Genomic DNA, 14,779 nt, shown 5'->3' on the forward strand with positions numbered 1-14,779 from the left:
GTCAGATGCATATTGAGATATGTGAAGTCCACATTACATTATGGACTTTTCTATGAGGCAGGTACAGATGTACAGGTGTTTGGATACACAGATGTAGATTGGGCTGGTAGTATATCTGATAGAAGATCTACCAACGGATACATGTTCTCTCTTGGTAGTACACCAGTTACTTGGAGCAGCAAAAAGCAATCTACAGTTGCTTTGTCGAGTACAGAGGTTGAGTATAGAGGTGCTGCTGTTGCAGCATGTGAGGTAGTATGGTTGCAAAAGTTATTGGCTGATTTAGATGTGCAGGTGGAAGGTCCAGTTGTCATTTATTGTGACAACATGAGCAGTATACAGTTGGCTAGGAACCCTGTGTTTCATGCCAGGACAAAACATATTGAGGTACACTACCACTTTGTGAGAGAGAAGGTACTAGCAGGTAAGATTGACTTGGTGTATGTGAGCACACAAGATCAGATAGCTGACATCTTCAGGAAGGCATTGGGTACAAAGAAGCTTCAAAAGTTTCGAAGCTTACTTGGAGTTGCAGAGATGTAGTTGAGCTTGAGGGCGAGTGTTGAGATGACAAGCTCAACACATGCGGACATTAATGATGGACCGCCTACACTTAGCATGTCGGTGGTCATTATGACTCTCACATGGCCACTGACTCATTACTTATATTCAGGTTGTTACACCTATTTATAGCTGGCATAGTTATAGCGCCAGTCGATTAATGTAGTCAGTTATGTATTGTTTGACTTAGTAGGCCACTTTCATTTATGTTGTATCTTATCTATACTTTGTGCACATTGTAAAGTGTGTGGAAGAAGAAGAAACCAATAAGAAAACGTTTTGGTCTCCATCTCTCTTCTTGTCTCTTGAGTGAGCTTCTCCTTGTGCATTCTGTGTATGTTCGGCGTAGCATCTTGAGTCGGATTAGTCATGGCCTTGCATAAAAAGTCCTTCATGATAGGTCTGGCATTTGTCATAAGTTTGGTCAGCCCATGGCTTGAAAGGGGGAATGCTAGACAGATTTCCCTTATGTCTAAATAGACTCTGCGCACATGTGTATGACCATGTGAATATGTTAGGTGCATTTAGTAAGGGTTGACATGGTTGGTATGTGCTTGGTTTGTGTAGGTAGGGGCCTTATACCTTACATTTGCATTTTTCTTCTTCATTATCAAAAAGTAAATCTTCCTTCTTCTGGAGTCTCACACTCATTGAGTGTCTCACCTTCATTTTGTCAAGACCTTCATATAACTTGCTGATGCAAGGTTTTCTAGTATTCACAGTATATAATGTGTGGATACTAGGTTTCACAATTGTTGCGATATGCTCTCTCTTGCTGGTAGATAGTGAGATGGTTTCCATATCATGTTTTTCTGTATTCTTTACAAGAGGTGGCCCAACAGTAGAGAGTTGCCTTAAACACCCTGGGCATTGTCAAAAGTTGCCAGCACAATAAAGTTATTGGAAAAACTGGTATTTATCAGATCAAGTATAGTGACTGATGAAGTCAACAACCATGTTAGCAATATGTTTGATTTTGTGGTTCATGTTTGGCATTCAATGTTGACATTTCAGTGCTGCTGACCAGTTTTCATTTTAAGTAAAGCCTTTGAAAGTGACACACAAAACCTTTTATGGATGCAATTTTGGTATCTTCTTAAAAGAAGTGCATCTTACATGCCTCCCTTTTTTTCCATTTCTTGGGCTTCATGCAATGGCTTTATGTCATACTATTTCTACAGCATGTTAGTTGTGCCTTTCGAATTTAAGAGCCATTCATGTCTAGAAATGAAGATGCAGAACATGCGTCTGGATTGTGATGTCTGTATCAAGCAGCATCTAAATCTAACTGATTGTCTAATTAATTTTTAGGGGAAGAAAATTCATCATTTAGCAGCAGTCGTCTGTTATAATGGCTTTTTTAAAAGCTAAGCATTATGGGTTTTTATATGTCATCTAGCAGTTATAATTGCCTAAGCATTATGGGTTCATGAAATCCTGTTTATGTTGTTGCTTTCTTGAACGCTTCTCTATTTTAAATATTGATGCAGCATTGGTCTTCCCCCTCTTGACAGTAGGTTTGTGTTTCAGGCACCTGTCAATTGAGAAAAATAGGCTGCTTCATATACGCCTTTTTCCAGAATCATCTCGCACATCTAGAGAGCAGCCACCGATTGCTTCATTTGTCATACGTGTACTAAACCTTGGTGGGAACCATCGGGTCCTAGCACATCCAGGTGCACCAGGAAAAATGCACCATTTTAAAAGAATTTCACTTTAACATGATTTTAATAATGACAAGAACGTTAACTTACTGGTAAGTAGCAAGGTGATTGTTTGTATTATAAAACAGTAAGTACCATGCATTATAATAAGACCAATGTAAGGGAAGCAATGCATGCAAAAGACGGAGTTTGAGCATGCAATTGTGCTTAATTCTGCAGGAATTTCAAGCTTGATGCTTGTTTGAGACTCTTGTAGCAATTCTCAGTGCTGTCTAGTCTGGATGGATTAAACTCAAGACAACTTTAATGAGGATTGAGGGACTTTCTTTCAGCTGCAGATAAATTGGGATGAATACCGGCTCAGAGGTAGAGATAGATATCATGCTTGTGTGGAAGCAGGGTGGATTGCCATTTTTTAGTCTCTTTGTGGCTGGGTGGCAGATGCTTGAAAGTTGTGTGTTGTTTGTGGGAGGCTTCATGGCTTCATTCTTGCATCTCTCTTCAATCTTTAGTCGCCATCATGGCCTTGTGCCTGAGGTCCTAGATTCATATTATCAGATTTGAACATGTGTTTCTCTTGTGCTTGTGTATGTTAGCCATGCACCAACTCAAACTTCTTAGTGTTGGTAGTGTGCTCCTCTTGGTACATGAGGGCATATTATATATATTGTCTATATGTGTTGTCACTTGTATGTGACTTGTGTAAAAGACATTGACACATACACATTGATTGTGTCCAACTGGCAACCACTAAGGTGTCACTTTGGCACATCCTATGTGAGCATATGAGGCCACTCTCTCTAGGAACAAAATTGCTTTTATGTGTTCTCTTATCATGGCTATCCAAGGTTGGCACCCTCCTTAGCTCTACACTTTGCAAGATCATGACCTGTGCCATATTGTCAGTGGATTACAGGCAGAGCTTCAATAGGCTTCTTTGATGGAACGAAATGGACAATTATTCTGATTTCTTTGCTTGCAAAGTGTTCCTCTAGACAATTATTTCCTTTGAATTGGAATTATGATCAAGAAACAAACTTGGTCAAAACACAGAGCCTTTGTGCTGTTAATCTTGATTCTTCTCATTTTTCAAACATTTGAAAAAGGCACACCATCCATCTCAACTGACATCTACCTTGTCACCATACAAGACAACCGATGCATTCTCTTTTTATTTGCCCCACAATTTGATGAAAAATCTTCAACTGTATTTAACCAAGTTTTCAAAAATATCTACTTGTGGGAAACTTGCTATCTCGCAAACAACTCTGAAATCCTCATTTGTCATACTAAGTCATGCACTGTTTGTTCTTCAACCTTTACTATAGCCTGCTAACATTTCCAAAACCTTGTAAAGTGTAAATACTGTTACTAAGTGGACGTATTACTGGAGAACAATAAAACTGACAACTATTAAGGTGTGATAGGCCTGCTGTTTCCAAGCTCTTTTGATGCCTATTCATAATCCACAGGAAAATGAATCATAACTGTGGTTGATTTGAGTTGATCTAAACAGAGACCATATTCTTTTGCATATTCGTGTGCTTGGCCATGCAAACATTTGTGAACATGGAAAAGATAAAGAATTTTTGGGCTAAACATAATTGGCTTTTTGGGCCTTAAAAATGTTGTGCCCCTTAAGGAATCTTAGAGAGATTTAACCCCACTTTTCGCATTTGCATAGGTTCTATACACGTTGTTATATGAAATGGAAGCTCTCATTGCAAGTGCATTGCTATTGCTAGCTAGATATTTATTGCTTAATGTATTGTCTAATTCCTTTCAAGTTTAGGGCTACATATGTTTCAGCCTTCAGCAGCCAAGCATTCTTGAAACATACTTTTGTGCCTGTATATATGGATATGTTTGCTAGGTATATGTTAAAAACTATGACTGGGACATGTGAACCTCAAACAATTAGTCATGATATATCATGGTTAAGTCTGTTGGGAATAAAGGGCCATCGTGCCTTTTATATGTGCATGGGTGTGAATAACCCTTAGCACATTTGTACTTTCATATATATCTATCTAAAACCTAAAGAGGTACGCTCGTCAATGTACCAAACATCAAGTGTCGTTCTCACTCTCCTCTCTACTCTGCACTCTCTCTCTCTCTTTGCTGTGAGAAAGCATTGCGTGTCTCGATCCTCGCACTCTCTGTCATAACAAATTGGTATCAGAGCAAGAAGTGTCGTAGGTGAGCAGGAAGTGTCGCAGGCGAGGGGGAGGTGCAAGTGTCACAAGCGAGCAGGAAGTACCAAGTGTCACAAGGCACGCTACAGGTCGACGGGTGGGTCAGGTAATTGACACACTGCTAGGCAGACGGGTCAGGCAATTGATGTGCGGCAACATGACGGGCTTCAACGGGCGTTTCGACGGGAAGGCCGTGACTTGTCCGACAAGTCACACGTGAGGGCGTGACCAGGCGGGTCGTCGTCAACGTTTTTTTTTATTTTTCTGAAATCTAAAAATTGGGCTGGAATTTACCCAATTTCTCAACATTGATGCACATTGAACCCCCTGCAATTTGGGGCTTTTGCTGTTTGGGTGAAATTTATGTGCCATTTGGTCATTTTATGTATATGCGGGTTTAATTCCATGCAATTTGGACATCTAGCACTTGGAAAAATTTGGGGGTTTTGCTGAAATTGCTCTATTTTGGAAAAATTGGCCTATTCTATACATGTTAGAGACAATGCAGATGTATGGTTGATACTTTGCGCATAAAAATTTTGGGGCTTTTGACCGTGCGTGTCAAATTTTGTGCCCGTGGGTACATGTACAACAGAAATTGCAGCTTAAATTTGGGACTTCTCATGTAATGTGATATATTTGTCCTTGGAACAGCTGTAATCTGTTGTGGAGTGCTGTAGCACAAGGTTTAGTGCTTCTGAAAATTTATTTGCAGATCTGAAATTTCTGCTTTTACGTGGTCATTTATTGCGGGTTGGTACTCGTTTGTACCTTGGTCACTAATGTGACATATTGAACCTGCATTTGCTGAATTTACAAGCCTTGAACTTACGTCCTATCTTTTCAAAGATTTTGGGACCATTGTTCAATAACGCCTCTATGTATGCTTTTGTGAATGGAACAATGTGTGATGTTTGCACTACAAAGGCCAATTTGGTAGGGCTATCCCCTAGTCCTACTCCTCTTTACTATAATCGTTGATCTTCTTGAGGAAGTTGCACAAAAGATTCCAAAGTGTGATTACCAAACTCAAGCTTCATAATGGTGGTACCATCATAGCACAACTTTTTATGGATGATAACAAAAGTATAGTAGAAGCAACTAAGGGAAAGTGGATGCTCTACTCCAAGTTTGTACATATTTTGCCAAGCTATTGTCCTCAATGATCAATGAATCTAGGGAAGACACCCTACTACAGAAAGGCAAATCTGATAGCAAGGGACGCAGTAAATCACGCGGTAAGGATGTTGAATGCCATCATTGTGGGAAGAAGGGTCACTTTATATGTGACTGCTACAAATGGAAGAAAGATAAAGGAAAGGGCAAGAAGACAGATAATATCAAGGAAGAGAAGAAAGAGAGTCAGCCTAAGAAGAGCAATGTCAAAATTAAAGAAGTGAATGTAGTCACTTATGACAGTGACAGTGGGAATGATGTACTATGTCTCTTCACACTTTAGTACACATGCTTTACTTGCAGATACGGATGATGACATGCACACTTGGATTCTAGGTTCAGGTGCTTCCTTTCATATCACCCCTTATCATGAGTGGTTTTGTGACTATACAAGGGGTCGACATGGTGTTGTTCATCTTGGGGACAACTATGCATGTGGCATTGCGGGTGTTGGCAGTGTGTAGTTGCAGTTTCAACATTGTTCTGTCTTCACACTTCAGCATGTACGGCATGTACCTCAGCTCAAGAAAAGCTTGATTAGCACAAGGCAGCTAGATGACGATGGATTTCATACCACCTTTGGTTATGGGAAATGGAAGATCTGTAAGGGATCTAGAGTGATTGCCAGAGGTTGTAAAAGTGATACCTTGTATCCTTTCCATGTATCTAGTGTGTGCGACCTTGTTGTTGCAGTGACCGAGCAACCAAGTGTTTCTTTGTGGCATGGCCGGTTGGGACACATGAGTCAAACTGGAATGAAAGTGTTTTCTCGTTTGGGTTACTTGCCTTGTCTTCGTTATGCTGATTTTGAGCATTGTGATCATTGTGTTTATGGTAAACATGCACAGACATCTCATAAGAAGTCTTTTTCGCTGAAATCTTCTCCTCTAGAGTTAGTACATTCCGATGTTTGTCAGATGCCAAGGTTATCTTTAGGGGGAAAGAAATACTTTGTCACCTTTTTCGATGATGCTACACGGAAGGTATGGGTTTACCCTATTCGTAGCAAGGACGAAGTGCTTGACAAGTTTAAAAATTTCTTGGCATTGGTTGAAAATCAAACTGACTTAAGTATCTTCACTCTAACAATGGTGGGAAATATGTGTCCAAGGCCTTTCAGGCATTTGATGACAGCAAAGGGATACAGAGAGAGTTCACTGCCCCTTATAATCTACCCCAAAATGATGTTGCAGAGCGTATGAATTGGACCATTCAAGACAAGGTCCGTACAATGTTGTCACATGCTGCTTTATCTCATGGTTTTTGGACAGAGGTTGTTATGACAGCCGTACACTTGATTAATCGGTCACCAAATAGGTCTTTGGGAAGGAGGGGGGGATGAGGGGGAGTTCCCTAGCATTTGTGCACATACGTAAGGAAGAACACAACAAACTTGAGTCAAAGTCCTATAAATGTATTTTCCTAGGATATGGTGATGAGGTGCAATGGGTTATAGATTATGGGATCCCGAGAAAAGAAAAGTAGTACGCATCAATGATGTTATCTTCTGGGAAGATTGCATGCACAAATAGCCCGAAAGAACAGAGAAAGTCCATAGTGTTGTATTCTAGGAAGAAATACCTTTTGGACAGCAAAATATACCCGCTGTACAGCAGCAAATACCTGCTTTTAATGAACCTGCAAATGCAGAAAATAATACTAGAAATGATCAGCCAGCCATTGCCCGCCCATAATGATGAGCCACTGGATGTGCAAGAACAGCCAGGATAGCAAGCTGTTAATGCTAATTTGCAGGCTGAAATGCCAGGACAGCAAGCTGAAAATGAAAATTTACAGGCTCAACAGCCAGCAAACAATGATCATCGGGTTAGGAGATCGTCTAGGGCTACTAGACAACCTGATAGATTCGTTTCCTAATGCAAACAATGTGGCTGATTATGTCATGTTCGCAGACTCTGGTGAACTGGCTTGCTTTAAGGAAGCAATGGACAGACAGGATAGCAAGAAATGGTATAAAGCCATGTTGTCAGAGATGGAATCTCTCGAGAAAAATGGCACTTGGGACTTGGTGCAATTGCCTAAAGGGCAGAAAACCCTTCCATGCAAATGGGTTTACAAGATGAAGGTCACTTCTGGTTCCTCGCCAAAGTACAAAGCAAGATTGGTTGTGAAGGGGTACAAGTAGGAACATGGAGTTGACTTTGATGAGATCTTCTCTCGTGTAGTCAAGATGACTACATTGAGAACCATTTTGGGCTTGCTTACAGCTGAAGATATGGAGCTCATACAGATGGATGTAAAGACTGCATTCTTACATGGTAATGTGCATGGAGACATATATATGCAGCAGCCTGAAGGATTTTTGGCAAAAGGGAAAGAGAAGATGGTATGTAAACTCAAAAGGATTTTGTATGGGCTGAAACAAGCACCAAGAGAATGGTATCATAAGTTTGATACATTTATGCAGTCTCAAGGTTTTCATAGAAGTCAAGTGGATCACTGCTTGTACACCAAGAAGGCAGTAGATGGCAACCTGATTATGTTGGTTCTGTATGTTGATGACATGTTGATTGCTGATAGGGATACTCATGCCTTGGACTCACTGAAGCAAAGTCTTCATGGCAGCTTTGACATGAAGGATCTTGGTGATGCAAAGCACATTCTTGGCATGCGAATACTCAGAGATAGGTCAAAAGGATTACTCTATCTATCTCAGTAGGAGAATTATCTCCAAGGGTTTGCAACATTTCAATATGGAAGGGGGGAAAACAATTGGGGTTCCATTGCCTCCATATGTGAAACTCAGTGTAGAGGACAGCCCTATATCTGATGATGAGAAGGCTGAAATGGCCAAGATACCATATGCTTCAGCTGTTGGCAGTTTGATGTATGCTATGGTTGCTACATGTCCTGACATTGCCTTTGCAGTGGGAGTGGTTAGCAGATACATGGCAAACCTTGGTAAAAAGCATTGGCAAGCAATGAAAGGTATTATGAGATACCTCAAAGGCACAAAGGATTTGTGCATTTGCTTTGGAAAGCAGAAGGCATTTGTCGTTGGCTTTACGGATGCAGACTATGTTGGTCATGTGGGCTGCAAAAAGTCCACTTCTGGGTATGTGTTTACCTTCACAGGAGGAGCAGTCTCTTGGATCTCCAGGCTACAAAAGTGTGTTGCATTGTCTACTACAGAGGCAAAGTATGTGGCTGCCATTAAGGCATGCAAGGAGGCTTTATGGCTTTCATGTCTGGTGGGAGAGCTTGGCATTACAGAGTTACCTGTTCTCCATTGTGATAGAGTGCTATCATGCTAGCACGGAATCCCGTCTTTCATGTAAAGACGAAGCACATACATGTGAAGTATCACTTCATTAGAGATGTACTTGACAGCAAGAGCATTGAACTTGTCAAAGTGTATACAGATGATAATCCTGCAGATCTTCTCACGAAGAGTCTTCCTACAGAGAGGTTTGCTCATTGCCAACAGATGATGGGAGTTGGATAGGTATATGTATTTCAGCTTTGTACATACCTAGACTTAGCTAATTCTTTTCTCCTCTTAAGGCACATTGCCTTTAGGTGGGAGGTTGTTGGGAATAAAGGGTCATCGTGTCTTTTATATGTGCACGGGTGTGAATACACCCTTGTCACATTTGTACTTTCATATATATCTATCTAAAACCTAAAGAGGTACACTTGTCATTGTACCGAACATCAAGTGTCGTGCTCACTCTCCTCTCTACTCTGCACTCTCTCTCTCTCTCTCTCTCTTTGCTGTGAGAAAGCATTGCGTGTCTCGATCCTCGCGCTCTCTGTCATAACAAAGTCTTTACAATCTAGAAAGAAGAGGACACCTCCACTAGCACTAAGAAGTAGGGAATACACTGTTGAATTAGTACTGCTTATACAAGTCCATATGTTGGAGAATGAGGAAAGTGATGGATATGTAGGGGTGAGCTCTACTAGACCTGCTGCTTTCAAATTCTTCTATTACCTTTTACATATGTTATGTAATGTCTAGTGATCATCCACTTTGCACTTGGAGGTAAGTTCATTATACCTCACAGTTTGAGAAAAGGTCTTCAAAGTTTACAAACTTGAAAGAAGAGGACGCCTTCGCTTGCAATGGAGAAGTAGGAATCCACAGGTGTGAGCAGTGGCTTTATCTGTCCCGCACTTGAAAGGGGATCTCTCTATCATGGTCTCTACCATAACTCCGACAGTTCTGAGATCTTGTAGTCTCTGTCTTTGTGTCTCCTACAATAGCTGTTGAAAAGCAAACAAATCTCCTAATGAGAAAGTAACGTGCATGGAGAACCTCCCCGAGGAAAATAAGTCCTCTGTCCAAGAGTGTGGCTAGACTCTGATCTCAGATAGTGATTGAAGAGAAGAGGTTGCCTCCTGTTGAAGAACCAGCCTCCTCTTCTCTTCAACTGTGAAAGGCTAGATGAAAGAAATCTCCAAGCTCTAATGATGGCTCCTCCCTATCTATTGTCTCTTGAAAAATCTAGTGAATGCTAGGCTACCATGGTCCACCAAGTATTGGTGTAGTACATTGTAGCCTCCATGGCAAAGTTTCTTCCAAGGCTCCATGGGGGGTTAAAGGGAACCACTAGAGGAGTTGGTAGGGGATGGGATAGACCTTGTGGGATGGGTGGTGCACAATTAGGAATGGGTGCGGCAATAAACAATTGCCTCGAAGGGCCCTACACTTTTGAAGGGGAATGGAACAAGTTAGCCCCCTCTCTTGCCAACTTATGGCAAGCATGGCTCTTGTAGATCAATCCCCAACAAAGATGGCCTGCTTGGTGCAGACAACTCAAGTACCAAGTCTAGTAATGCCATGAATTGAGAGGAGAGGCCAAGTTTGAAACATAGAACTTCCAAAATGGAGTTCAATAGACGGTTAGGTAACAAAAGGCAAGGTGCCAATGCCACAAATAGGCACCGAAGAAATGTCACCTACGGTGACTATACTCCTAGATGAATCAAGATCCTAGAGTTGTTGAGCTAAAGTAAGCATTACATGCTGAATTAGCCTCTTAAACGGCCCCAAAAATGCTTAATTAATGAAAACCCTAAAATGGTGCACAGTTCGAGAGAGTTTTAAATGGTGCACGGTACGAGGTCTTGAAACTTACTATAAATTGGTAGGCTGCCCTCCATTCAGCTCAATCTCATTTTTATAGGTTTCAAGCCCTCTAGCTTTGCTGCCCATACCCCGTTCATGGAGGACATCTCAATGAAGCTGACCATCACTATTTGGTGCCTGTTTCCAGCCTCTTCTTCGTGGTTCTCACCCCTAGGAGCTGTTGCCAGTTATTGCCCACCTTCCAGCACCTTGTGTTTAAGCTAATAGCATCATCACTTGTATTTGTTGCTCCAACAACATATCCTTAGTTGCAAATGATCTCTCTAGAAGGCTGTGTTTGACACTTTTTCTTGCATTTATCACTCCTTGGTGCTCTATTGCATGTCGTCCTACTCCTAGAGTTGCTTTTGTTGCTCTTCACTCTGTCCTATCTGTCTGACACTGAGGCACCATTGTTTGTTACATTTATTGTTGTCCAACATCTTGGAGGATGCCTTGTTGCGTTTTGGGATCCATCAAGAGTATGACACACTCTTTTGCTTACCGCCTCTTCCTCGATTCTTGAGACACGAGAGTTCGGGGTGAGTTTTCATTCCTTGCATGGTATGTTTGCCGCATGAGCATTGTATATTTAGTATTCAATCATTCATTCAAATTTCCATTGTGTTCATTGCCTTTGAGTTACCCTAAACCTAACTGTGTTTTGTTGAGTTTATACTTTGTTGTACGCTTTCATTTATGTTTCTGCATTAGGGTATTTCTTCATAGGAGCCAATCTGCTCAAAGAGTCATATAACTCAAAGCATTGTTGTGAGCCAAGGCCTCTCAAAAAGGCAAGACAACTAAAGAAGGCTCCCCCTTTCATGACTCATATGTAATAGCCAGTGTAGAGTGAGAAGTAGAGGCAAAGAGAGCTTTGGATGATGTAGTTCCATCTTGTGCTTCTCAAATAATGAAGGTGAGGGTATTTCTTCCAACACTTCTCCTCGGGGTGTGAGGTCTTCCCATAGTGTGGACACTTCTAATATTCTTTGTGCTTCCCCTTAGAATTTGTATCAAAGACTGAGATGACTCTTAGACTTTGTATTCTTCCCTTCCTTCTACTTGGCTTGTCCTTTACTTGGAGATGATGCCGCAAAGGCACGGCTATGTGCACTACCTCCAGGAGAACCTAGCTCCCTATGATGCACGTCTTACTTAAGCACCATCAAGACTAGCTCCTTCCAAGTGATAGTGTCCCTCGTTGGAGAGGTGAGGGGATTGGGGTAGTATACATCATACTTCCGTGATGGGAGATGTGAGAGAAGTATCACAAATAGGTCCTCAAAGACACGATCTTACCAAGGGATACAAGGTCATCCTAGTCTCCTCTATCTTATTGATGTGATCCTTCATTGTAGGGGAATCTGTAACAAATAGCTTGTAAAGAAATACTCTGACACAAAAACACAAATAACAATCGTACGACAAAGCATAGACTGATAAAAGAACTCAGTTAGGGTTAGGGTAACTCAGAAGACAATGAACACAGAAAATAACTGAAGTGATATAACTGCTGAATATACAATGCTCATGCAGCAAACACACTATGCAGTGAATGAATACTGAACTTCGAACTCCTATATCTCAAGGATCAGGGCAGGGGTAATGAGCTGGAGAGTGTGTTGTACTCTGAACGAATCCCGAATCGTAGCAAGGCAACCTCGGAATGTCGAACACCAGCAAACGTAGCAGTGAGAAGCTGAATTCGATGCAGACAGCAGTGAGGAGAGAGAAAGACTAAAAACGCAGGTTGTAGGAGAGAGAAAGACTAAAAACGCAGGTTGTAGGAGAGAGAAAGATAAAAAACGCAGGCAGGACAGCCTGTAGGAGAGAGAAAACTGCCAAACTACAGCTGCAGCAGCTGAGCGACAGCCTACAAGAAGCAAACGTAGGGTTGTGATGATGTGGCAGGCTGTACGGCAGCAGATCTGTGCAGGAACAACAGTTGCCTGGCTGGTATCAGCTCCCAATTGCGAGAAGAGGGCTGGAAATCAGGCGCCAACTGATGTAGACAGCAATGGACAGCTTCAACTGAGATGTCCTCCGTGAACAAGGTGTGGGCAGCAAGCTGAAACACCTGAAATCTGCAAAAATGAGATTGTGGACTGAATGGAGGGAAGCATACTCATTTATAGAAAGTTTGGGCCCTCCCAAGTGGGTTTGTGCTTATGGGACACAGAAACTCTCTAGGATCACTTTTTTTTAAAATAAACAAGGTTTCTTCATTAATTAACCAAGCGTTGGGGCTATTTAAGTAAAGCTAATGCATTTTTAGCTCAAGACCCCCTTTCAGGGCCAACAATGGTGCCATGAGAAAGATCTTTTACCCCAAGGCGTCGCACCCCAAAGTAGCCAGAGCATCGGACAAAGGGTGCACGTCGGCTGCCTGATGGCCTACTAAGACTACTGAGGCGATAGTAATCTTACCAAGGGAGCCAAGTGATCACCCTAGAGAGGAGAGGGCATCGAAACTAGGGTGCACGTTGGCTGCCCAGTGGCCTACCAAGCCCTACAAAGGCGGATGGAATCATCTATGGACTTTTTTTCCTTTTTTTTAATTTGATAGATTTAACATTAAGTGTGGGTCCAAATCAATTTTCGTCCTATTGAGTATCTGTGCCCCAAACGGGAGAATGATAAGGATGGTCAGACCCAAGACCTTCACAAAACAAGCATACTATCTCTACCATTACTGGGTGTTGATGAAGAAGGAAAATGGCTATGGGTAGAGCAAATATGTGAAGCAAGCAAGACAAGCAAGCAAGCTAAGGAAAAACTACCTTGGAGACTGCCATGGGTAATGCTACAAATATGGTGGATCCAGAGTCGACCACTCCAAAGGACTGAAAAGGGATAAATGTACACATATGCATGTTTACATGAACAGAATGCCAATGCATGGGGTAATGCAAAGGGCGATGCAAGATGTCATGCCCACGCAAGATGCAATGCAAGGGTGCCACTTGAACAGTGCCCTCGTAGGGGAATTGTTCACTTGCCCAAGCGCCCTTTTACAATCATATCATCTTGACAGTGCGGATGAAGTTACAAATGTCCATAATCAATACAAAAAAATAAATAAATAAATGTCTAAAAAAACTATAAGCATCATCACTGTCACTGGCAAAAGTAGAAGCCACCGCCTCTCAAACTACAAGGGAAAGCAAGAGGGAAGCACCCTCGCCCCGTCAAGTTGAAAAAGTAGAGGAGGATGTACCCAAACCGATCTTGGGTAACAAGTACTGAAGAGCTAGTCGGTCGCTTTGGTCAAAATATCTGCAAAATTATCAGATATAGACACAAACTCTAATCGGATAGTGCCTAGCTCAACCTACTCTCTGGAAAAATGGAACTGGACTGCCACATGCCGCGTCCATGGTGTAATAATCGGATTGCCCGCAAGAGCAATGGCACTCTGGTTGTCGCAGTAGACAATGGTGGAAGAGTCGCATGGGAAATGAAGTGTTGCTAGTAAACTCCTCAGGTAGATGGCCTCAGTAGTGCCATCAAAGAGATCCCAGTACTTAGCCTCGGTCGTGGAAGCCATCACCGTCTCCTGCTTACGGATTGACCAAGAAATGGGAGCCGTGTCCAAGGTAAAGAGGTAGCCGCCATGGGAACGCCAGGTGTCGGGATCTCCTGCCCAATCAAAATCAGTGTACCCTTGCAAACATAAACCAGAACCATATGTCAGGCCATAAGAATAAGTACACCATAAATAACGTAACACACGAAGACATGCAATCCAATGTGACATCCTAGGTGCTGTGAAATACTGACTAAGTATGCTACCTGAGTAAGCTAAATCTGGCCTAGTGTGAATTAACCAAAGAAGGTTTCCTACAACAGAGCGATAGGTATATGTATCAAAGGGTTGTCCTAGGGTATCCTTCAACAAGTGGACACTAGCATCAAGAGGCATGGTTATTGGTCGTGTCTGATATAAAGTGTGTTGTTCCACTAGCTGAAGTGCATACTTCTGCTGTGACATAAAAATACATCCCCTAGAAGGAACTACCTCCATCTCCAAAAAATAAGACAACAAACCAAGGTGTGTTATCTCAAAAGTAGCACTAAGCTTTGCCTTG

At 41.9% G+C, this 14,779-nt stretch overlaps 1 protein-coding gene across 2 annotated transcripts in view; it reads left to right on the plus strand.

Moving 5' to 3' along the window:
• The window catches only part of LOC148015571 (BTB/POZ domain-containing protein At1g21780-like), a 39,586-nt gene that overhangs the window by 14,144 nt on the left and 10,663 nt on the right, over positions 1–14,779 (plus strand). For both annotated transcript variants that reach the window (XM_087664957.1, XM_087664956.1), the window contains exon 2: positions 2,092–2,237. In XM_087664957.1, the coding sequence (XP_087521083.1) occupies positions 2,092–2,237 (146 nt within the window). The remainder of the gene's footprint in view (positions 1–2,091; positions 2,238–14,779) is intronic.

The sequence above is a fragment of the Lygodium microphyllum genome, chromosome 24, assembly GCF_053477565.2.
Source record: "Lygodium microphyllum isolate KBCC chromosome 24, Lygodium_microphyllum_v1.1.10, whole genome shotgun sequence".
NCBI classification, from domain to species: domain Eukaryota; kingdom Viridiplantae; phylum Streptophyta; class Polypodiopsida; order Schizaeales; family Lygodiaceae; genus Lygodium; species Lygodium microphyllum.